This window comes from Salvelinus sp. IW2-2015, unplaced genomic scaffold (genome assembly GCF_002910315.2).
Source record: "Salvelinus sp. IW2-2015 unplaced genomic scaffold, ASM291031v2 Un_scaffold2986, whole genome shotgun sequence".
NCBI classification, from domain to species: Eukaryota; Metazoa; Chordata; class Actinopteri; order Salmoniformes; family Salmonidae; genus Salvelinus; species Salvelinus sp. IW2-2015.
Genome location: NW_019944280.1, coordinates 18,299 through 34,461, shown reverse-complemented (window position 1 = coordinate 34,461; position 16,163 = coordinate 18,299). Strand labels below are relative to the sequence as shown.

The 16,163-nt window shown below is 41.3% G+C and overlaps 2 protein-coding genes across 8 annotated transcripts in view; both read right to left on the bottom strand.

Moving 5' to 3' along the window:
- The window catches only part of LOC112075110 (adhesion G-protein coupled receptor G7-like), a 76,284-nt gene extending 60,169 nt beyond the window's left edge, over positions 1-16,115 (bottom strand). For 5 of the 6 annotated variants that reach the window (XR_011477238.1, XR_011477240.1, XR_011477241.1 and 2 more), the window contains exons 1-3: positions 13,810-16,115; positions 10,976-11,272; positions 7,454-7,558 (exon numbers count right to left, since the gene is read on the bottom strand). Coding sequence is in view for 3 of the 6 variants with exons in the window: in XM_070440768.1 (XP_070296869.1) it covers positions 7,454-7,558; positions 10,976-11,272; positions 13,810-13,846 (439 nt within the window). In the remaining 3 variants the exon portion in view is untranslated. The remainder of the gene's footprint in view (positions 1-7,453; positions 7,559-10,975; positions 11,273-13,809) is intronic. The other variant, XM_070440770.1, reaches the window with a different exon arrangement.
- Positions 346-6,098, bottom strand: LOC112075111 (adhesion G-protein coupled receptor G7-like). Of its 2 annotated transcripts, none has more exons than XR_011477242.1 (6): positions 6,011-6,098; positions 5,774-5,906; positions 5,441-5,552; positions 4,581-4,749; positions 3,954-4,106; positions 346-356 (listed from the first exon to the last, which is right to left on the bottom strand). XR_011477242.1 is itself a non-coding variant. In XM_070440774.1 (6 exons), exons 4-6 carry the CDS (start codon positions 4,596-4,598, stop codon positions 2,748-2,750), a joined length of 264 nt encoding a protein of 87 aa, XP_070296875.1. In that variant the 5' UTR covers positions 4,599-4,749; positions 5,441-5,552; positions 5,774-5,906; positions 6,011-6,098; the 3' UTR covers positions 2,375-2,747. The 2 variants fall into 2 exon arrangements, 1 of the variants encoding a protein (XP_070296875.1); XM_070440774.1 differs by lacking the exon at positions 346-356 and adding an exon at positions 2,375-2,840.
- Positions 16,116-16,163: the final 48 nt, after the last annotated feature.

The window sequence follows — 16,163 nt, the reverse complement described above, 5'->3', positions numbered from 1 at the left end:
ACACTATTGAGAAGCACCCAATATTTTTAAATGGTTCTGGAACCCTGTAGGATTTTACCGGTAACGATCTGGAATGTTATTGTATATTTTGAATTGGTTCTGGAACCCTGTAGGATCTTACCTGGTTGTGATCTGGAATGTTATTGTATATTTTGAATTGGTTCTGGAACCCTGTAGGATTTACCTGGTTGTGATCTGGAATGTTATTGTATATTAGAATTGGTTCTGGAACCCTGTAAGATCTTACCTGGTTGCGATTGGATTGTTATTGTTAAACTCAACCCTATGATGGACATGGAACATCCCAATATGGTGATCCAGTTTAGCGCTCAGCGTATTTAAAATCTCCTGAACGACTGTAGAAAGAAAAGAAAAAATACATTTCAACACTAAGTTTCTGTCTCAGTCATAATGCATAAAGTCCTCGCCCCTCATGTGTCTGGATATGCTGGGTAAACCATAGGTCAGCGGTTCCCAAAATAGGGGTCACGACCCCTGATATGAAAATGGGATCGCAGGAGAATTTCAAAATCCTGCTAAAGATTTAAATAATAATACAACTAATTTGTATAAAATATTATAATATTGTCTTTGTATCTCAAAATCATTGTAATGTGGTTAACCTTAAAAAAAAACGAAATAATTTATTCAAATATAAAATTCAACCAGAAAGCGCCCTAGACCGTGGGAAAGGCCGCACTTGACTGTTGCACTTGAATCATTCCCACTTAAGGTGACAATTTAAAATACAAAAATGCGGGACAACAGAAGGATTTGTGGGACAGTGTAACTACCCTGTACCTAACTTCAAAATAGGCCAACGCATCATCGCTGTCAATTTGTGAACGATATTTTTTTTTTTTTTTAGATGAAACATTTTTTTTTTGCCTGTGCCTACAACGGCTATATCAGTCTGCTAATACAGGACTAGTAAAGGCCCAATGCATACTTTTGTGAAAATATTATTATTTTGTATTTCTGATTTTTCAGGGGTGCAGCACCCTCAGCACCCTACTTCCAGCTATGCTTATATCTTTAGTCTCTTTCAGTCTAATATGGCTATTTACTTACTTTTCTAGCTCTTCATCAGAAGCATTTTTTTGTAAGAAGTTAGGAGGCCTGACGATCCTCTCCAAGTTTAGGAGAAATTTGGCTGAAAGGATTTGAGAATATTTTGTTGACGAAAGGCCTATGACATAGGCCTATGTCTCGTCTTGAGCTGCAAAAATATCAGATATCAATAACGATAGTCTCAATGTCAACAGTGAATAAGTGACTCCAGGATGTTGGCCTTCTAGGCAGAGTTGCAAAGAAAAAGCTGTATCTCTGTCCATTGTGTTCTTTTGCCAATCTTAATCTTTTATTTTTATTGGCAAGTCTGAGTATGGCCTTCTTTTGCTGCATCCCGGAGTCACCTCTTCACTGTTGATATTGAGACTGGTGTTTTGCGGGTACTATTTAATGAAGCTGCCAGTTGAGGACTTGTGAGGCGTCTGTTTCTCAAACTAGACACTCTATTGTACTTGTCCTCTTGCTCAGTTGTGCACAGGGGCCTCCCACTCCTCTTTCTATTCTGGTTAGAAACAGTTTGCGCTGTTCTGTGAAGGGGTAGTACACAGCGTTGACTCGAGATTATCAGTTTTCTGGCAATTTCTCGCATGGAATAGCCTTCATTACTTAGAACAAGAATAGATGACGAGTTTCGAAGAAAGTTATTTGTTTCAGGCCATTTTGACCCTGTAATCGAACCCACAAATGCTGATGCTCCAGATACTCAATTAGCTAAGGAAAGGCCAGTTTAATTGCTGAATTTAATCAATCAGCACAACAGTTTTCAGCTGTGCTAACATAATTGCGAAAGGTTTTTCTAATGATCAATTAGCCTTTTAAAATGATAAACTTAGATTAGCTAACCCAATGTGCCATTGGAACACAGGAGTGATGGTTGCTGATAATGGGCCTCTGTATGCCTATGATCAATTTGATGATATATTAATTGACCCCAAAAAATGTGCTTTTCTTTAAAAAACAAGGAAATTTGTAAGTGACCCCAAACTTTTGAATGGTAGTGTATATTCTTTCATAAGCGCAACGTGACTGCAAGAGATAGGTTGGAATGCCTGACTGAAATACTGGACAAACCACACATTTTTGCCAAAAAAAAAGATGTTTTAACTTCTTGATAAAATGCGGGACATGACTGTTTGGTTGCGGAGTAAAGGGCCAAAATTCAGGATTGTCCGGATAAAATCCGGGACTTGTGGTCACCCTAATCTCAGGTGAATGGCAAGGCCCACTACTGCATGAAACCACACACTATTTCAGAGATATTACCACCACAATCGATATGGTGAAAACAAGGTGTGGGGATGCTGAGGCACAGAAACTCACATTAATACCTTTGTCAGATCGCACAGTAAAAATAAGAATTKATTGGCCCGAGTGACYCAGCGGTCTAGGGCACTGCKTCACTACAGACCCGGGTTCAATCCCAGGCTGTGTCGCAGCCGCCAGCGACGGGAGACCCATGAGGCGGCGCACAATTGGCCCAGCGTCGTCTGTGGGTTAGGGGAGGGTTTGGCCGGCTGGGATGTCCTTGTCCCATCGTGCTCTAGCGACTCCTTGTGGTGGGCCGGGCGCACGCACGCTGACTTTGGTCGCCAGCTGTACAGTGTTTCCTCCGACACATTGGTGCAGCTGGCTTTGGGTTAGGCGAGCAGTGTGTCAAGAAGCAGTAAGCAGTGCGGCTAGGCGGGGTCGTGTTTCGGAGGACGCATGGCTCTTGACCTTCCCCTCTCCCGAGTCCGTACGGAAGTTGCAGCGATGGGACAAGACAGTAACTACCAATTGGGGAGAAAAAMGGGTAAAAAGTACACAAAATAATAACAAAATCAAATTAAGCATTTATGCTATAGCTAGKAATCAATAGGAAACTGACTGAACCATTCAAAAAGTCCCCAGCATTCCAAATGGACGTTAGCTGTGAGGGCCAAGATGCCCATTCCTTTACTTGTTCGCTACATGTCGGGGATGTTATTCACAAAGACAAATTGTTCTGTCTCACAATTCTCGAGCATGAAACTGCACAAAGGATGCACTGCGTGACATATTGACAAAAAACAGAATCCATGGGATCGAATACGTGCAAAAAACAAAACTTGGTTGACTTTCTTTGTAATGAAAAGAAAATACTCTCGTTGCCTATGTAAATGATATTTTGGGAAACTGAACGAACTGAAGCAAGCATGCAGGGGAAGTACAAAAACATCTACAGATGAGTGACCGATTCAGTGGATTCAGAGAAAATATTTATTACTGGAGAGAAATCTGTTTGACTGTTATCCTGCCTCTGTTGATTTCCGCGGTAAAGTGAAATCGAAAACAGATTTTGCCGTCATATGACCGAATGCTGCAGATAAAGCATTTTGGTTCCTGACCCAAAGGGAATAAATACCCAGCCGTCTCCTCTGAGTATTAAAACTCATGGTACCCTTTGACAGCTCATATCTGTGTGAGGCTGGAATTAGTGTACTAGTCTGCATTAAACCAAAATAACAATCCAGGTTGGAAGTGACAGCAGAGATGAGGTGCGCATTGTCCAACACACCCCTGACTTTGAGAACCGCCGACGCGAAATGCATCATGTCTCCTATCTCACTATCTCAATAGTGGTGGTGAGATAGTAGCAAATTGGTCTGACAATGTCTCCTGACTATCATAGCCCCACATTAAAATGATGTGATGGTGAGTTGAGAAGATAATCAGAAATAATGTTAGAATGTTTTGCTACTGACTGCCATAGCCCATCTTAATTACTACAAAAAAATCTACATGTTTGGGGTCACGAGAATTATCACATATCAAAATGGGTTCATGGGCCCAAAAAGTTTGGGAACCCCTCCATAGGTCAGAGTGTGGTCAGTAAAAGGGAGATGAAGGCAGCTAGCACTCACCATCAGCACAGCGAAGTTAGTGGTGTGATTACAGAAACATCGCAGGCCGTCTTCTGAGTGGTTGGCTTTGGAGCAGCCAAAGGTGCTCCAGTCTTTCAACGTGTAGTTCCACCACACGCAGGCAAAGTCATAGAGGGAGGCGTTGGGGACAACCTGAGAAGTGAGAACAGAAACAAACTCACTGAAAATCCTTCAGAGAACACATGCATTCACAGTATGCAAGTTAATTATGAAGCATAACAGGTCATTAAGTACATGTGGGAAAGAAGTAGTTACAATTATAGATGATATTATATACTCAATACAACATATGCTTCCTTGTTCCTTGTGGCGCATAAGTGTCAATGGATAACTTAGATCAGGAGTGTCAAACTCATTCCATGCAGGGCCTAGTGTCTGCTGGTTTTAGTTTTTTCCTTTCATTTAAGACAATCAGATGAGGGGAGTTCCTTACTAATCAGTGACCTTATTATCAATCACATACATGGGAGAAACAAAAACCCACAGCCACTCGACCCTCCGTGGAATGAGTTTGACACATGTGACTTAGATAATGAATAACTTCCCAACACGTTTCCCAGAGAATTTGGACCACTTTGTGTTTATTGATTCCATCAGAAATCTTACTGTGGGCTTGAAGAGCATCTCAACATGTAACCCAGACACCTGTCCCAGGTTAGCAGAGATGACCGTTCTGCTGGTCCCTGAGAAGCACTGAAAGCACTGGACCTGAAGAACCGGTCGTTTTGGTAGAGTACAAAACCAATGGAGTGGTTTGTGTTTTTACTATGCAAAACTGAGTGGAGTAAAATTGAAAAGAAAGGGAGAGGGAGAGCGAAGGGCGAAGAGAAAAGAGAGTGGGAGGGAGAGCAAGCGAGAGAGAGATTGTTGTTCATATACATGAGTAGCTTGACCTTGCCTTGTAGGCTTATCGTGGAAGCCAAATGACTTCTCATTAGTTTACTTATCCATATTGAATTGAATTTATTTTGGGTAACAGACATACACCAAAATGTACAATGTGGACCCAGAGGATATTAATTGTATTAAGTATTAATTAAACGTTTGTTTCCAAAGTGGTCCTCGATGGTAAAAACAATAACACGGGGCGGCAGGTAGCCTAGTGGTTAGAGCGTTGGGCCAGTAACCGGAAGGTTGGTGGATCGAATCCCCGAGCTGACGATCTGTTGTTCTGCCCCTGAACAAGCAGTTAACCCGCTGTTCCGAGGCCGTCATTGTAAATAAGATTTTTTCTTAACTTACTTGCCTAGTTAAATAAAAAATAAAAAATGTATAATGTTTAAAAAGGCAATACTAAATTACAAACAACCATAAATATCATGTGACTCAGCTTTATAGGACAATCTAATGTAGTCAATGCTGACCTGATTTCTGAGACCACAAAGAGCAGTTAAGCTCTCTCTGTGATATCAATTTAAGGAAATTGAAGCTTGAGTCCATACACTATGCATAACAACATGGCTCACCTGGTGGGAATTTTATGACAATCTGGACATCAGTAGCACTCCTTTGTCAGCTATCAGTTCAGAGGTATTTGTGTTCAGATTTATTCCGTTTGCACAAAATTGCCAGAACTTCCTGGAGAAGCAAAATTAATTTGATTTAGCAATTTAAAGCAGAACAATATATAGTGTTATCTCTGTATTTGTCTGTAGAACAACAGATACAATCCATACCAAACCTTACTGACCAACAGAGGAAACATTAGAAAAATGAGAAAGTTTTACCCAGTCTGTCAACACAGATATAAACCATCACTTTAAATGCCAGTATGTAGGTTCACTAGCAGTCCCACTCACCAGTCAGAGCAGTAAACTGGATCCCTACTGAGTCACTTGGTACTTGGACAGACTGGACTACCAGGTTGGGCTGAACCACCAAGGACACATTATTGTGCTGGTCAGGGAAAACTTCTCCAGGGTCTCTGTGAGGCTGGGAGAGAAACACAGAATAACAGTGTACTGCACCATGCAGACACGCACAGAGGCACACGAACACACAAACACACACCACCACCCATGCACACACTCCAGTACTTTTGGACAGCGTCTCTCTCCTGTGAACTCTCCTCACTGGAATTCAGCAGCTGACTGATGGTAGTTACAGCTGCCACTGCGATGTCCTGCAACATGATCAAAACCAGGGGATGACCCTCAAGTGTTCAAATCACTGCAGTAACAACCTCACGTTTCTCTCTAGAACATGTCATAGTTCACGACTTGATTTCAAAACATGTTTTACCTCTGTGATGTTTGCAGACTGAAGCATCGTGTTAGCTATCTGAGCTGCTGTGGTGATGTTGTCAGCTGACAGTGCTCTGGTTGGGAGGTCAGGATCTGAGTACTGAAGCTAACTGTAGTAAATCACCTGAACTGCTGGAGATCTGAATAGGGAGAGACAAGGATTTTTATTTTAGTATTGTTTTTTCAACAGAACATTGTACAAGTGGCAGCAACATGCTGAACTGTGAGTACATTTGGATATTACATTACCACTACTAACTATGTAGCTCAGTTGGTAGAACATGGCACTTGCAACACCAGGGTTGTGGGTTTGATTCCCACAGGGCAACAGTATGAAAATGTATGAAACTACCCTAAGTCGCTGTAGATAAGAGCATCTGCTAAATGACTAAATAAAAAGTAATGTAAAACAAAATTAAATAAGAATGTTCCTCATCAACTGTTAAGCAGAATAAAGGAACAGAATAGATGATCTGAAGGTAAGAGCCAGTTGTTACTGATCTTCAGACTGTAAGATCCACTCCTCATAATGATAACTAACTGACCCAAAGAAAGATAATTTAAAAAATATACCTATTGACGTACATTTCCTTGAATGTCACTGAGGGTAAATTCACACTGCAGAATGTGAGGAGAACCAAACATCGGAGATCCAGTGTCATTTAAACATCTTGCTGAGGCTTCTGGTAAACCGGCTGGAGGAAACAAGAAAAAAGGTAATCAAGGGCCTCCAGAGTGGTCTAAGGCACTGCATCGCTSTGCCACTAGTGATCCTGGTTCGAGTCTAGGCTCTGTCGCAGCCAGCTGCGACCGGGGGAGACCCATGGGGCGGCGCACTATTGGCCCAGCGTCGCCCGGGTTAGGGGAGGGTGTGCCCGGCAGGGATGTTCTTGTCCCATCGCATGCATACTGGCAGGCCGGGCGCAGTGCACGCTGGCACGGTGTTTCCTCCGACACATTGGTGCGGCTGGCTTCCGGGTTAAGCGGGCATTGTGTCAAGAAGAAGTGCGGCTTGGCTGGGTTGTGTTTCGGAGGACGCACGGCTCTCGACCTCCCGTACGGGAGTTGCAGCGATGGGATGACACGAACTACCAATTGGATACCACAAAATTGGATGAGAAAAAAGTATTATTAAATAAAAACTATAATCAAGATTAGTGTTACCTAATACAACATTCATTAGGATTGTAACAAATAAAAAAATGGTTTCATTTTAGGTGAATAAAAGTAACATACCACTGGTTGTCTTCTCATCACATAACTCTTCTGAATAAGCAGACCAGCCAACTGTTGTTCTTGGGAAGGTGAATCCATCCTTGCTGGTGGAATTGCAGAAATTCTCTATAGAAATAAAATATATTTCAACATGTACCAAATGTGTGACTGCAAACATGAAATACACATTCTGAATGTGAGATCCAAGGAATAGTGTTGTGGACTGTGATCGTGAGATCCAGGGTTATGTACAGTCGTGGCCAAAACTTTTGAGAATTACACAAATATTATTTTTCACAAAGTCTGCTGCCTCAGTTTGTATGATCGCAATTTGCATATACTCCAGAATGTTATGAAGAGTGATCAGATGATTTGCAATTATTGCAAAGTCCCTCTTTGCCATACAAATGAACTGAATCCCCCAAAAACATTTCCGCTGCATTTCAGCCCTGCCACAAAAGGACCAGCTGACATCATGTCAGRGATTCTCTCGTTAACACAGGTGTGAGTGTTGACGAGGACAAGGCTGGAGATCACTCTGTCATGCTGATTGAGTTCAAATAACAGATTGGAAACTTCAAAAGGAGGGTGGTGCTTGGAATCATTGTTCTTCCACTGTCAACCATGGATACCTGTAAGGAAACACGTTCCGTTATCATTGCTTTGCACAAAAGGGCTTCACAGGCAAGGGTATTGCTGCCAGTAAGATTGCACCTAAATCAACCATTTATCGGATCATCAACAACTTCAAGGAGAGCGGTTCAATTGTTGTGAAGAAGGCTTCAGGGCGCCCAAGAAAGTCCAGCAAGCGCCAGGACCATCTCCTAAAGTTGATTCAGCTGCGGGATCGGGGCACCACCAGTACAAAGCTTGCTCGGGAATGGCAGCAGGCAGGTGTGAGTGCATCTGCACGCACAGTGAGGCGAAGACTTTTGGAAGATGGCCTGGTGTCAAGAAGTGCAGCGAAGAAGCCACTTCTCTCCAGGAAAAACATCAGGGCAGACTGATATTCTGCAAAATGTACAGGGATTGGACTGCTGAGGACTGGGGTAAAGTCATTTTCTCTGATGAATCCCCTTTCCGATTGTTTGGGGCATCTGGAAAAAAACTTGTCCGGAGAAGACAAGGTGAGCGCTCCCATCAGTCCAGTGTTATGCCAACAGTAAAGCATCCTGAGACCATTCATGTGTGGGGTTGCTTCTCAGCCAAGGGAGTGGGCTCACTCACAATTTTGCCTAAGAAAACAGCCATGAATAAAGAATGGTAACACATCCTCGAGAGCAACTTCTCCCAACCATCCAGGAACAGTTTGGTGACGAACAATGCCTTTTCCAGCATGATGGAGCACCTTGCCATAAGGCAAAAGTGATAACTAATGGCTCAGGGAACAAAACATCGATATTTTGGGTCCATGGCAGGAAACTCCCCAGACCTTAATCCCATTGAGAATTTGTAGTCAATCCTCAAGAGGCAGGTGGACAAACAAAACCACAAATTTCTGACAAACTCCAAGCACTGACTTTACAAGAATGGGCTGCCATCAGTCAGGATGTGGCCCAGAAGTTAATTGCCAGGCAGATTGCAGAAGTCTTGAAAAAGAAGGGTCAACACTGCAAATATTTACTCTTTGCATCAACTTCATGTAATTGTCAATAAAAGCCTGAAATATTGTAATTATAATTCAGTATTTCATAGTAACATCTGACAAAAATATCTAAAGACACTGAAGCAGCAAACTTTGTGGAAATTAATATTTGTGTCATTCTCAAAACTTTAGCCACGACTGTACAGTATAGTAGTGTAGTGGAGTCAATGGTAGATCCAGGGTTGGTATTAGAGGTCGTCCGATTATGATTTTTCAACGCGATACCGATGATTGGAGGACCAAAAAAAGCCGATACCGATATTGGAGGACCAAAAAAAAGCCGATACCGATTATTGGAGACCCAAAAAAAGCCGATACCGATTATTGGAGACCCAAAAAAAAGCCGATACCGATTATTGGAGGACCCAAAAAAAAGCAGATACCGATTAATTGGACGATTTTTAAATAATTATATTGTAATAATGATAATATATATATAATAATAATATTTAATAATAATATATATAATAGTAATAATATATATTGTTATAATAATAATAACAATACTGAATGAACACTTATTTTAACTTAATATAATACATCAATAAAATCAATTTAGCCTCAAATAAATAATGAAACATGTTCAATTTGGTTTAAATAATGCAAAAACAAACTGTTGGAAGAAAAGTAAAAGTGCAATATGTGCCATGTAAGAAAGCTAACGTTTAAGTTTTTTGCTCAGAACATGAGAACATATGAAAGCTTGGTGGTTCCTTTTAACATGAGTCTTCAATATTCCTAGGTAATAAGTTTTAGGTTGTAGTTATAGGAATTATAGGCTATTTCTCTCTATACCATTTGTATTTCATATACCTTTGACTATTGGATGTTCTTATAGGCACTATAGTATTMCCAGCCTAATCTCGGGAGTTGATAGGCTTGAAGTCATAAACAGCGCAACGCTTGAAGCACAGCAAAGAGCTGCTGGCAAATGCAGGAAAGTGCTGTTTGAATGAATGCTAACGAGCCTGCTGCTGCCTACCACCGCCCAGTCAGACTGCTCTATCAAATCATCGACTTAATTATAATAAACACACGGAAAATAAGCCATAGGTCATTAATATGGTCAAATCCGTAAACTATCATTTCGAAAACAAAACGTTTATTTTTTCTGTGAAATACGGAACCGTTACGTATTTTATCTAACAGGTGGCATCCCTAAGTCTAAATATTGCTGTTACAGTACCATGTGTAATTAACTAGTGATTATGTTAAGATAGATTGTTTTTTATAAGATAAGTTTAATGCTAGATAGCATCTTATCTTGGCTCCTTGCTGCACTCGCGTAACAGGTAGTCAGCCTGCCACGCAGTCTCCTTGTGCAATGGGCCCAAAAATGCAGATTACCGATTGATATGAAAACTTGAAATCGGCACTAATTAATTGGCCCTTCCGATTATTTGGTAGACCTCTATTAGGTATAGTAGTGTAGTATTATGGAGTGGAGTCGGAATGGTAGATCCAGGGTTAGGTATAGTAGTGTAGTATTGTGGAGGAGTCTGAATGGTAGATCCAGGGTTAGGTATAGTAGTATAGTATTGTGCAGGAGTCTGAATGGTAGATCCAGGGTTAGGTATAGTAGTGTATTCTTGTGGAGGAGTCTGAATGGTAGTTCCAGGGTTAGGTATAGTAGTGTAATATTGTGGAGGAGTCTGAATGGTAGATCCAGGGTTAGGTATAGTAGTGTAGTATTGTGCAGGAGTCTGAATGGTAGATCCAGGGTTAGGTATAGTAGTGTATTCTTGTGGAGGAGTCTGAATGGTAGTTCCAGGGTTAGGTTTAGTAGTGTAATATTGTGGAGGAGTCTGATTGGTAGATCCAGGGTTAGGTATAGTAGTGTAGTATTGTGCAGGAGTCTGAATGGTAGATCCAGGGTTAGGTATAGTGTAAGGATTTACCCTCTGAACAGGTCTCTCCGGTCCACTCATCAGGACAGATACAGACTCCACTCTGCAGCTCACCACCGTTGATACAGTCCAGAGGGGTTGTGGTGGGAGAGGGGAGACTGGTACTGGTGATAGGGATAGAGGTAGGGTAACCAGTAGTTGGAAGACCAGAAGTATTTAGGTACCCAGTAGTTGGAGTGTCAGTAAATGGAGGTTCAGGGATTAAAGGGGCAGTAGTAGTTGGGGTAGTTATGTCAATGGTGGTTGGAATGACAGATGATGTGGTGAGATCCCCCTGTGGAAAAGAGACTTTAAAAAAGATCATTAACTCAGTAAACCACATAAACAAGGATACATAATGTCAGTTCCTATAAGCATAGAAGATGATCCATGCTGTTCCAGTTTCATTGTGTCTGCATCAGTGTAGAAATGTTTTCTACTGTACTTTATGAGAGAAAGAAGTCATTATCACTGCCAATAAATGGTTGACAGTTGATAGCAAAGGCTACTCTGTTATCAACTGTATCTGAGACCTGACAGTAGTCGATTTACAGTCAATAGTGTCTGCATAAAAAATATAAAAAATAAACTGAAACAATGTCTTCATAGACACTAATACAGTTGAAGTCGGAAGTTTACATACACTTAGGTTGGAGTCATTAACACTCGTTTTTCAACCASTCCACAAATTTCTTGTTAACAAACTATAGTTTTGGCAAGTCGGTTAGGACATCTACTTTGTGCATGACACAAGTAATTTTTCCAACAATTGTTTACAGACAGATTATTTCACTGTATCACAATTCCAGTGGGCCAGAAGTTAACATACACTAAGTTGACAGCTTGGGAAATTTCTAAAAAATGATGTCATACGCTTTAGAGCCTCTGATAGGCAAAAATTACATAATTTTAGTTAATTTGGAGGTGTTTCTGGGATGTATTCAAGGCCTACCTTCAAACACAGCGCCTCTTTGCTTGACAATCACTGGAAAATCAAAGAAATCAGCCAAGTACCACGTTTTCTACTGTACAAACAATAGTACGCAAGTATAAAAACACCATGGGAACACGCAAGCCGTTCATACCGCTCAGGAAGGAGACGCGTTCTGTCTCCTAGAAATGAACGTACTTTGGTGCGAAAAGTGCAAATGAATCCCAGAACAACAGCAAAGGACCTTGTGAAGATGCTGGAGGAAACAGGTACAAAAGTATCTATATCCACAGTAAAACGATCCTATAATCGACATAACCTGAAAGGCGCTTCAGCAAGGAAGAAGCCACGCTCCAAAACTGCATAAAAAAGCCAGACTCTGGTTGCAACTGCACATGGGGACAAAGATTTGTACTTTTTGGAGAAATGTCCTCTGGCTGTGATGAAACAAAAATAGAACTGTTTGGCCATAATGACCATCGTTACGTTTGGAGGAAAAAGGGGGAGGCTTGCAAGCCGAAGAACAACATCCCAACTGTGAAGCACGGGAGTAGGCAGCATCATGTTGTGGGGGTACTTTGCTGCAGGAGGACTGGCTGCACTTCACAAAATAGATGGCTTCATGAGGCAGGAAAATTATGTGGATATATTGAAGCAACATCTCAAGACATCAGTCAGGAAGTTAAAGCTTGGTCGCAAATGGGTCTTCCAAATGGACAATGACCACAACTATACTTTCCAACAAAGTCAAGGTATTGGAGTGGCCATCACAAAAGTAATGACCTCAATCCCATAGAAAATGTGTGGGCAGAACTGAAAAAGCATGTGCGAGCAGGAGGCTTACCAAACCTGACTCAGTTACACCAGCTCTGTCAGGAGTAATGGGCCAAAATTCACCTAACTTATTGTGGGAAGCTTGTGGAAGGCTACCCGAAACGTTTGACCCAAGCTAAACAATTTAAAGGCAATGCTACCAAATACTAATTGAGTGTATGTAAACTTCTGACCCASTGGAAATGTGATGAAAGAAATAAAAGCTGAAATAAATAATTCTCTCTACTATTATTCTGACATGTCACATTCTTAAAATAAAGTGGTGATCCTAACTGACCTAAGACAGGGCATTTTTACTAGGATGAAATGTCAGGAATAGTGAAAAACTGAGTTTAAATATATTTGGCGAAGGTGTATGTACACTTCCGACATCAACTGTATATCCTTCGCAYCAAAAAGACATAACATCAATAAATCATTTAAGAAAAACTCAACTTCAAAATTCATAAACCAAACTGTAAAAACAGTAAGTTTATAATCAATTGATAAGTTAAATGTATCATACATCTTTGCACACCGGAAGGGAAAGCAYTTTTCCGATACAGTTCTCCATTATACAAGAAACTTAACCCCAGCATCAAACACTGAGTATACCAAACATTAGGAACACCCACTACCCCCCCTTAGCCCTCAGAACAGCCTCGGCTCATCAGGGCATGGACACTACAAGGTGTCAAAAGCATTCCACAAGGATGCTGGCCCATGTTGACTCCAATGCTTCCCACAGTTGTGTCAAGTTGGCTGGAMGTCCTTTGAGTGGTGGACCATTTCTGATACACACAGAAACAGTTGAGCGTGAAAAACCCAGCAGCGTTGCAGTTCTTMACACAAACCGGTGCGCTTGGCACCTACTACCATACCCCGTTCACAGGCACTTAAATCTTTTGTCTTGCCCGTTCACCCTCTGAATGGCACACACACACAATCCATGTCTCCTCCCCTTCATCTACACTGATTGAAGTGGATTTAACAAGAGACATCAATAAGGGAAAATAGCAGGTGTTCTTAATGTTTTGTACACTCAGTGTAGTCTGAACATCTTAAATCACCCTGAATGAATCAAATATAGAGCAAGTCTTACCTGTAGCAAAGACAGCCATAATCCATAGCTCCTTCATCTCTGCTGTTTCCAGTCATGCAGTGTCAGCAGACTGCACATTATTAGGACGTCTGTTGGTCTAATGCTGTGCTGCTCTCCACCTGTCACAGAGACTGCAGTAACGTGCAGATACCAGTTAATGATTTACTATTGAAATTAAGGGGGAAGTTCTGTACATTACTGGGGGAAGGGGGAAGTACTGTACATCAACGTTGTCAACAGGATCAGTAAAGACAATGACACAAATTCTTTGAAAATAGATTAGATATGACTGGATGAATAAATTAGATGCACATGGATGAATACTGTGAGGACCAGTCAACCAATAGCATTAACCTTCTCTATGCAAACCATTATTTGTTGCAGCTGTTTTGGTAAATGTTTTGGTAAACAGAAAAATATTTTTCCACTAGAGCAGGTGTAATTAGATCTCCTGATTCGAGGGTTAGATAAAAAAGGTGATAACTGTCTTGGAGGTCTGGATTAGAATTTGAGGCCACTAGAAGGTGTACTTCTCTAGAACAGGGGTTCAATGCTGAAGTACATGTAACACAAAACTCATCATATACTAAGAGAATTGTTCCAATGAAAGGAAGTTGTTCCTTAAGTAACCATGGTAACAAGACAGATGAACCCAACTGCAGAGAAGACAAATGATGCCGTTACATTTACATTATTAATTCATTCAATAATAGCCTAGACGCAAAGCTGCTACAGCATAGCCATTTATTGTTATTTAACAATGTACATCTCATTTAGAAACAATTGAATTGTTGAATACTGTCAACATGAAAATGTGCATTGACACCAGCACACAACCATATGGACGCAATCTGACCACTGCTCTTGCCTTTCTCTTAACCCTTTCCGTTCAGCTCTGGATGCCTCCTCTCATTAAGGCCACATCATGCCCTGACCCAGTCATGGGTATGTCCCAACTATAACTCCTGCCTCCTGAAGTGTACACTCGTTCACTATTTCACCCACAAATCTAAAAACATTGGATTCGCAGAGGCACTGTCCAAAGCAGGGATGGGCAACTGCTGGTCAGGTGTTGGCCCACAAATACATTTCCAAAAATGAAAGGGAAAAAAATGAGGAACTCAGTCGGGTTCTCAACTTACTGTTGAAAGTTAGAATAGTAGAAAACACAAGGTGCAATTTCAATGTTTGGTTGTGCATCAGCAGTTTCTCTCTTGTTATGTCAGTCACTTGACAGTCACTCAATTAGCCCACGTCAGCTAACATTTGTTTAGACTGGTAAGATAGTCTAGCCAGCGATCTAAACTTATAGTAATCATGGTTGAATTACCGACAGGGGAGGGGCCCAATTGATTTTGTAAGTCATTCTCACTCAGATATCATAATAAAAACTGCAAACATTTTTCTCCATCCTATGGCAACATGTGTACTGTAGAATCGCAGAAAATGAGTTGTTAAAGTGCAAACATTTCTCTCCACCCTATTGCAAATGATTAGAATTCCATGAAATTAGTTAAGTTACAAAATCTCTCCACCCCATGGCAAATTGTGTAGAATATCAGGAAATGAATTCTAAAACGTACTTTTTTCCCGCTCCATTGTCATTAGGGGGGGGGGTGCTAAAACTCTGTGCTCGCAAGGTGGGACACACACAAAATTCCACTTAGGGCCCCCAAAAGGCTCTGACTGTATGTGTGGATGAGTTTATTTATTTTTTTACCTTTATTTAACTAGGCAAGTCAGTTAAGAACAAATTCTTATTTTCAATGACGGCCTAGGAACAGTGGGTTAACAACAGATTTTTACCTTGTCAGCTCGGGGATTCGATCTTGCAACCTTTCGGTTACTAGTCCAACGCTCTTACCACTAGTCTACCTGCCGCCCCAAGGTTAGGTAGACCCGCGAGCRACTGCGGCCCCTCATGATGAGTTCAGATGTCTTGTGGTCCCCACCCCCATCAAAGTTGTCCATCACTGTTCTAGTGGGAGTTTCTACCATATTTATTATTCCAGTAATTTCCTTTCAAATCAGTGAACAAGTGCAAACTTGTGGAGGAAGGAGGGGTAATTAGAACGTATGGCTAAGACTGGAGGTACAGTAGCTAGCATACTATCCTTTGGGGGACAGATTATGGCAGCCAGCTCCATAGATCAGGATGAGATATAAAGAGGATGGGTTTCTAAAGGCAGCAGGACAGGTCAACATTAAACCCTGGAGTCTCAGAATACTCAAGTCTTAATCTGTCCACAGGCTCCAGAGCCAGGAGATGAGATAATGGAGGTGAGGGTACCAGGTAGATGACAGGACAGCCTATTGGCCCTAATGAAGGCTCAAAGGCAGAACTCATTGATAAA

Coding starts and splice junctions, on each gene's coding strand:
- LOC112075111 (XM_070440774.1), bottom strand. Junction 2,841..3,953: donor CTAACTTCGCTGTGCTGATG/GTGAGTGCTAGC, acceptor CCCAATTGGTAG/TTACTGTCTTGTCCCATCGC.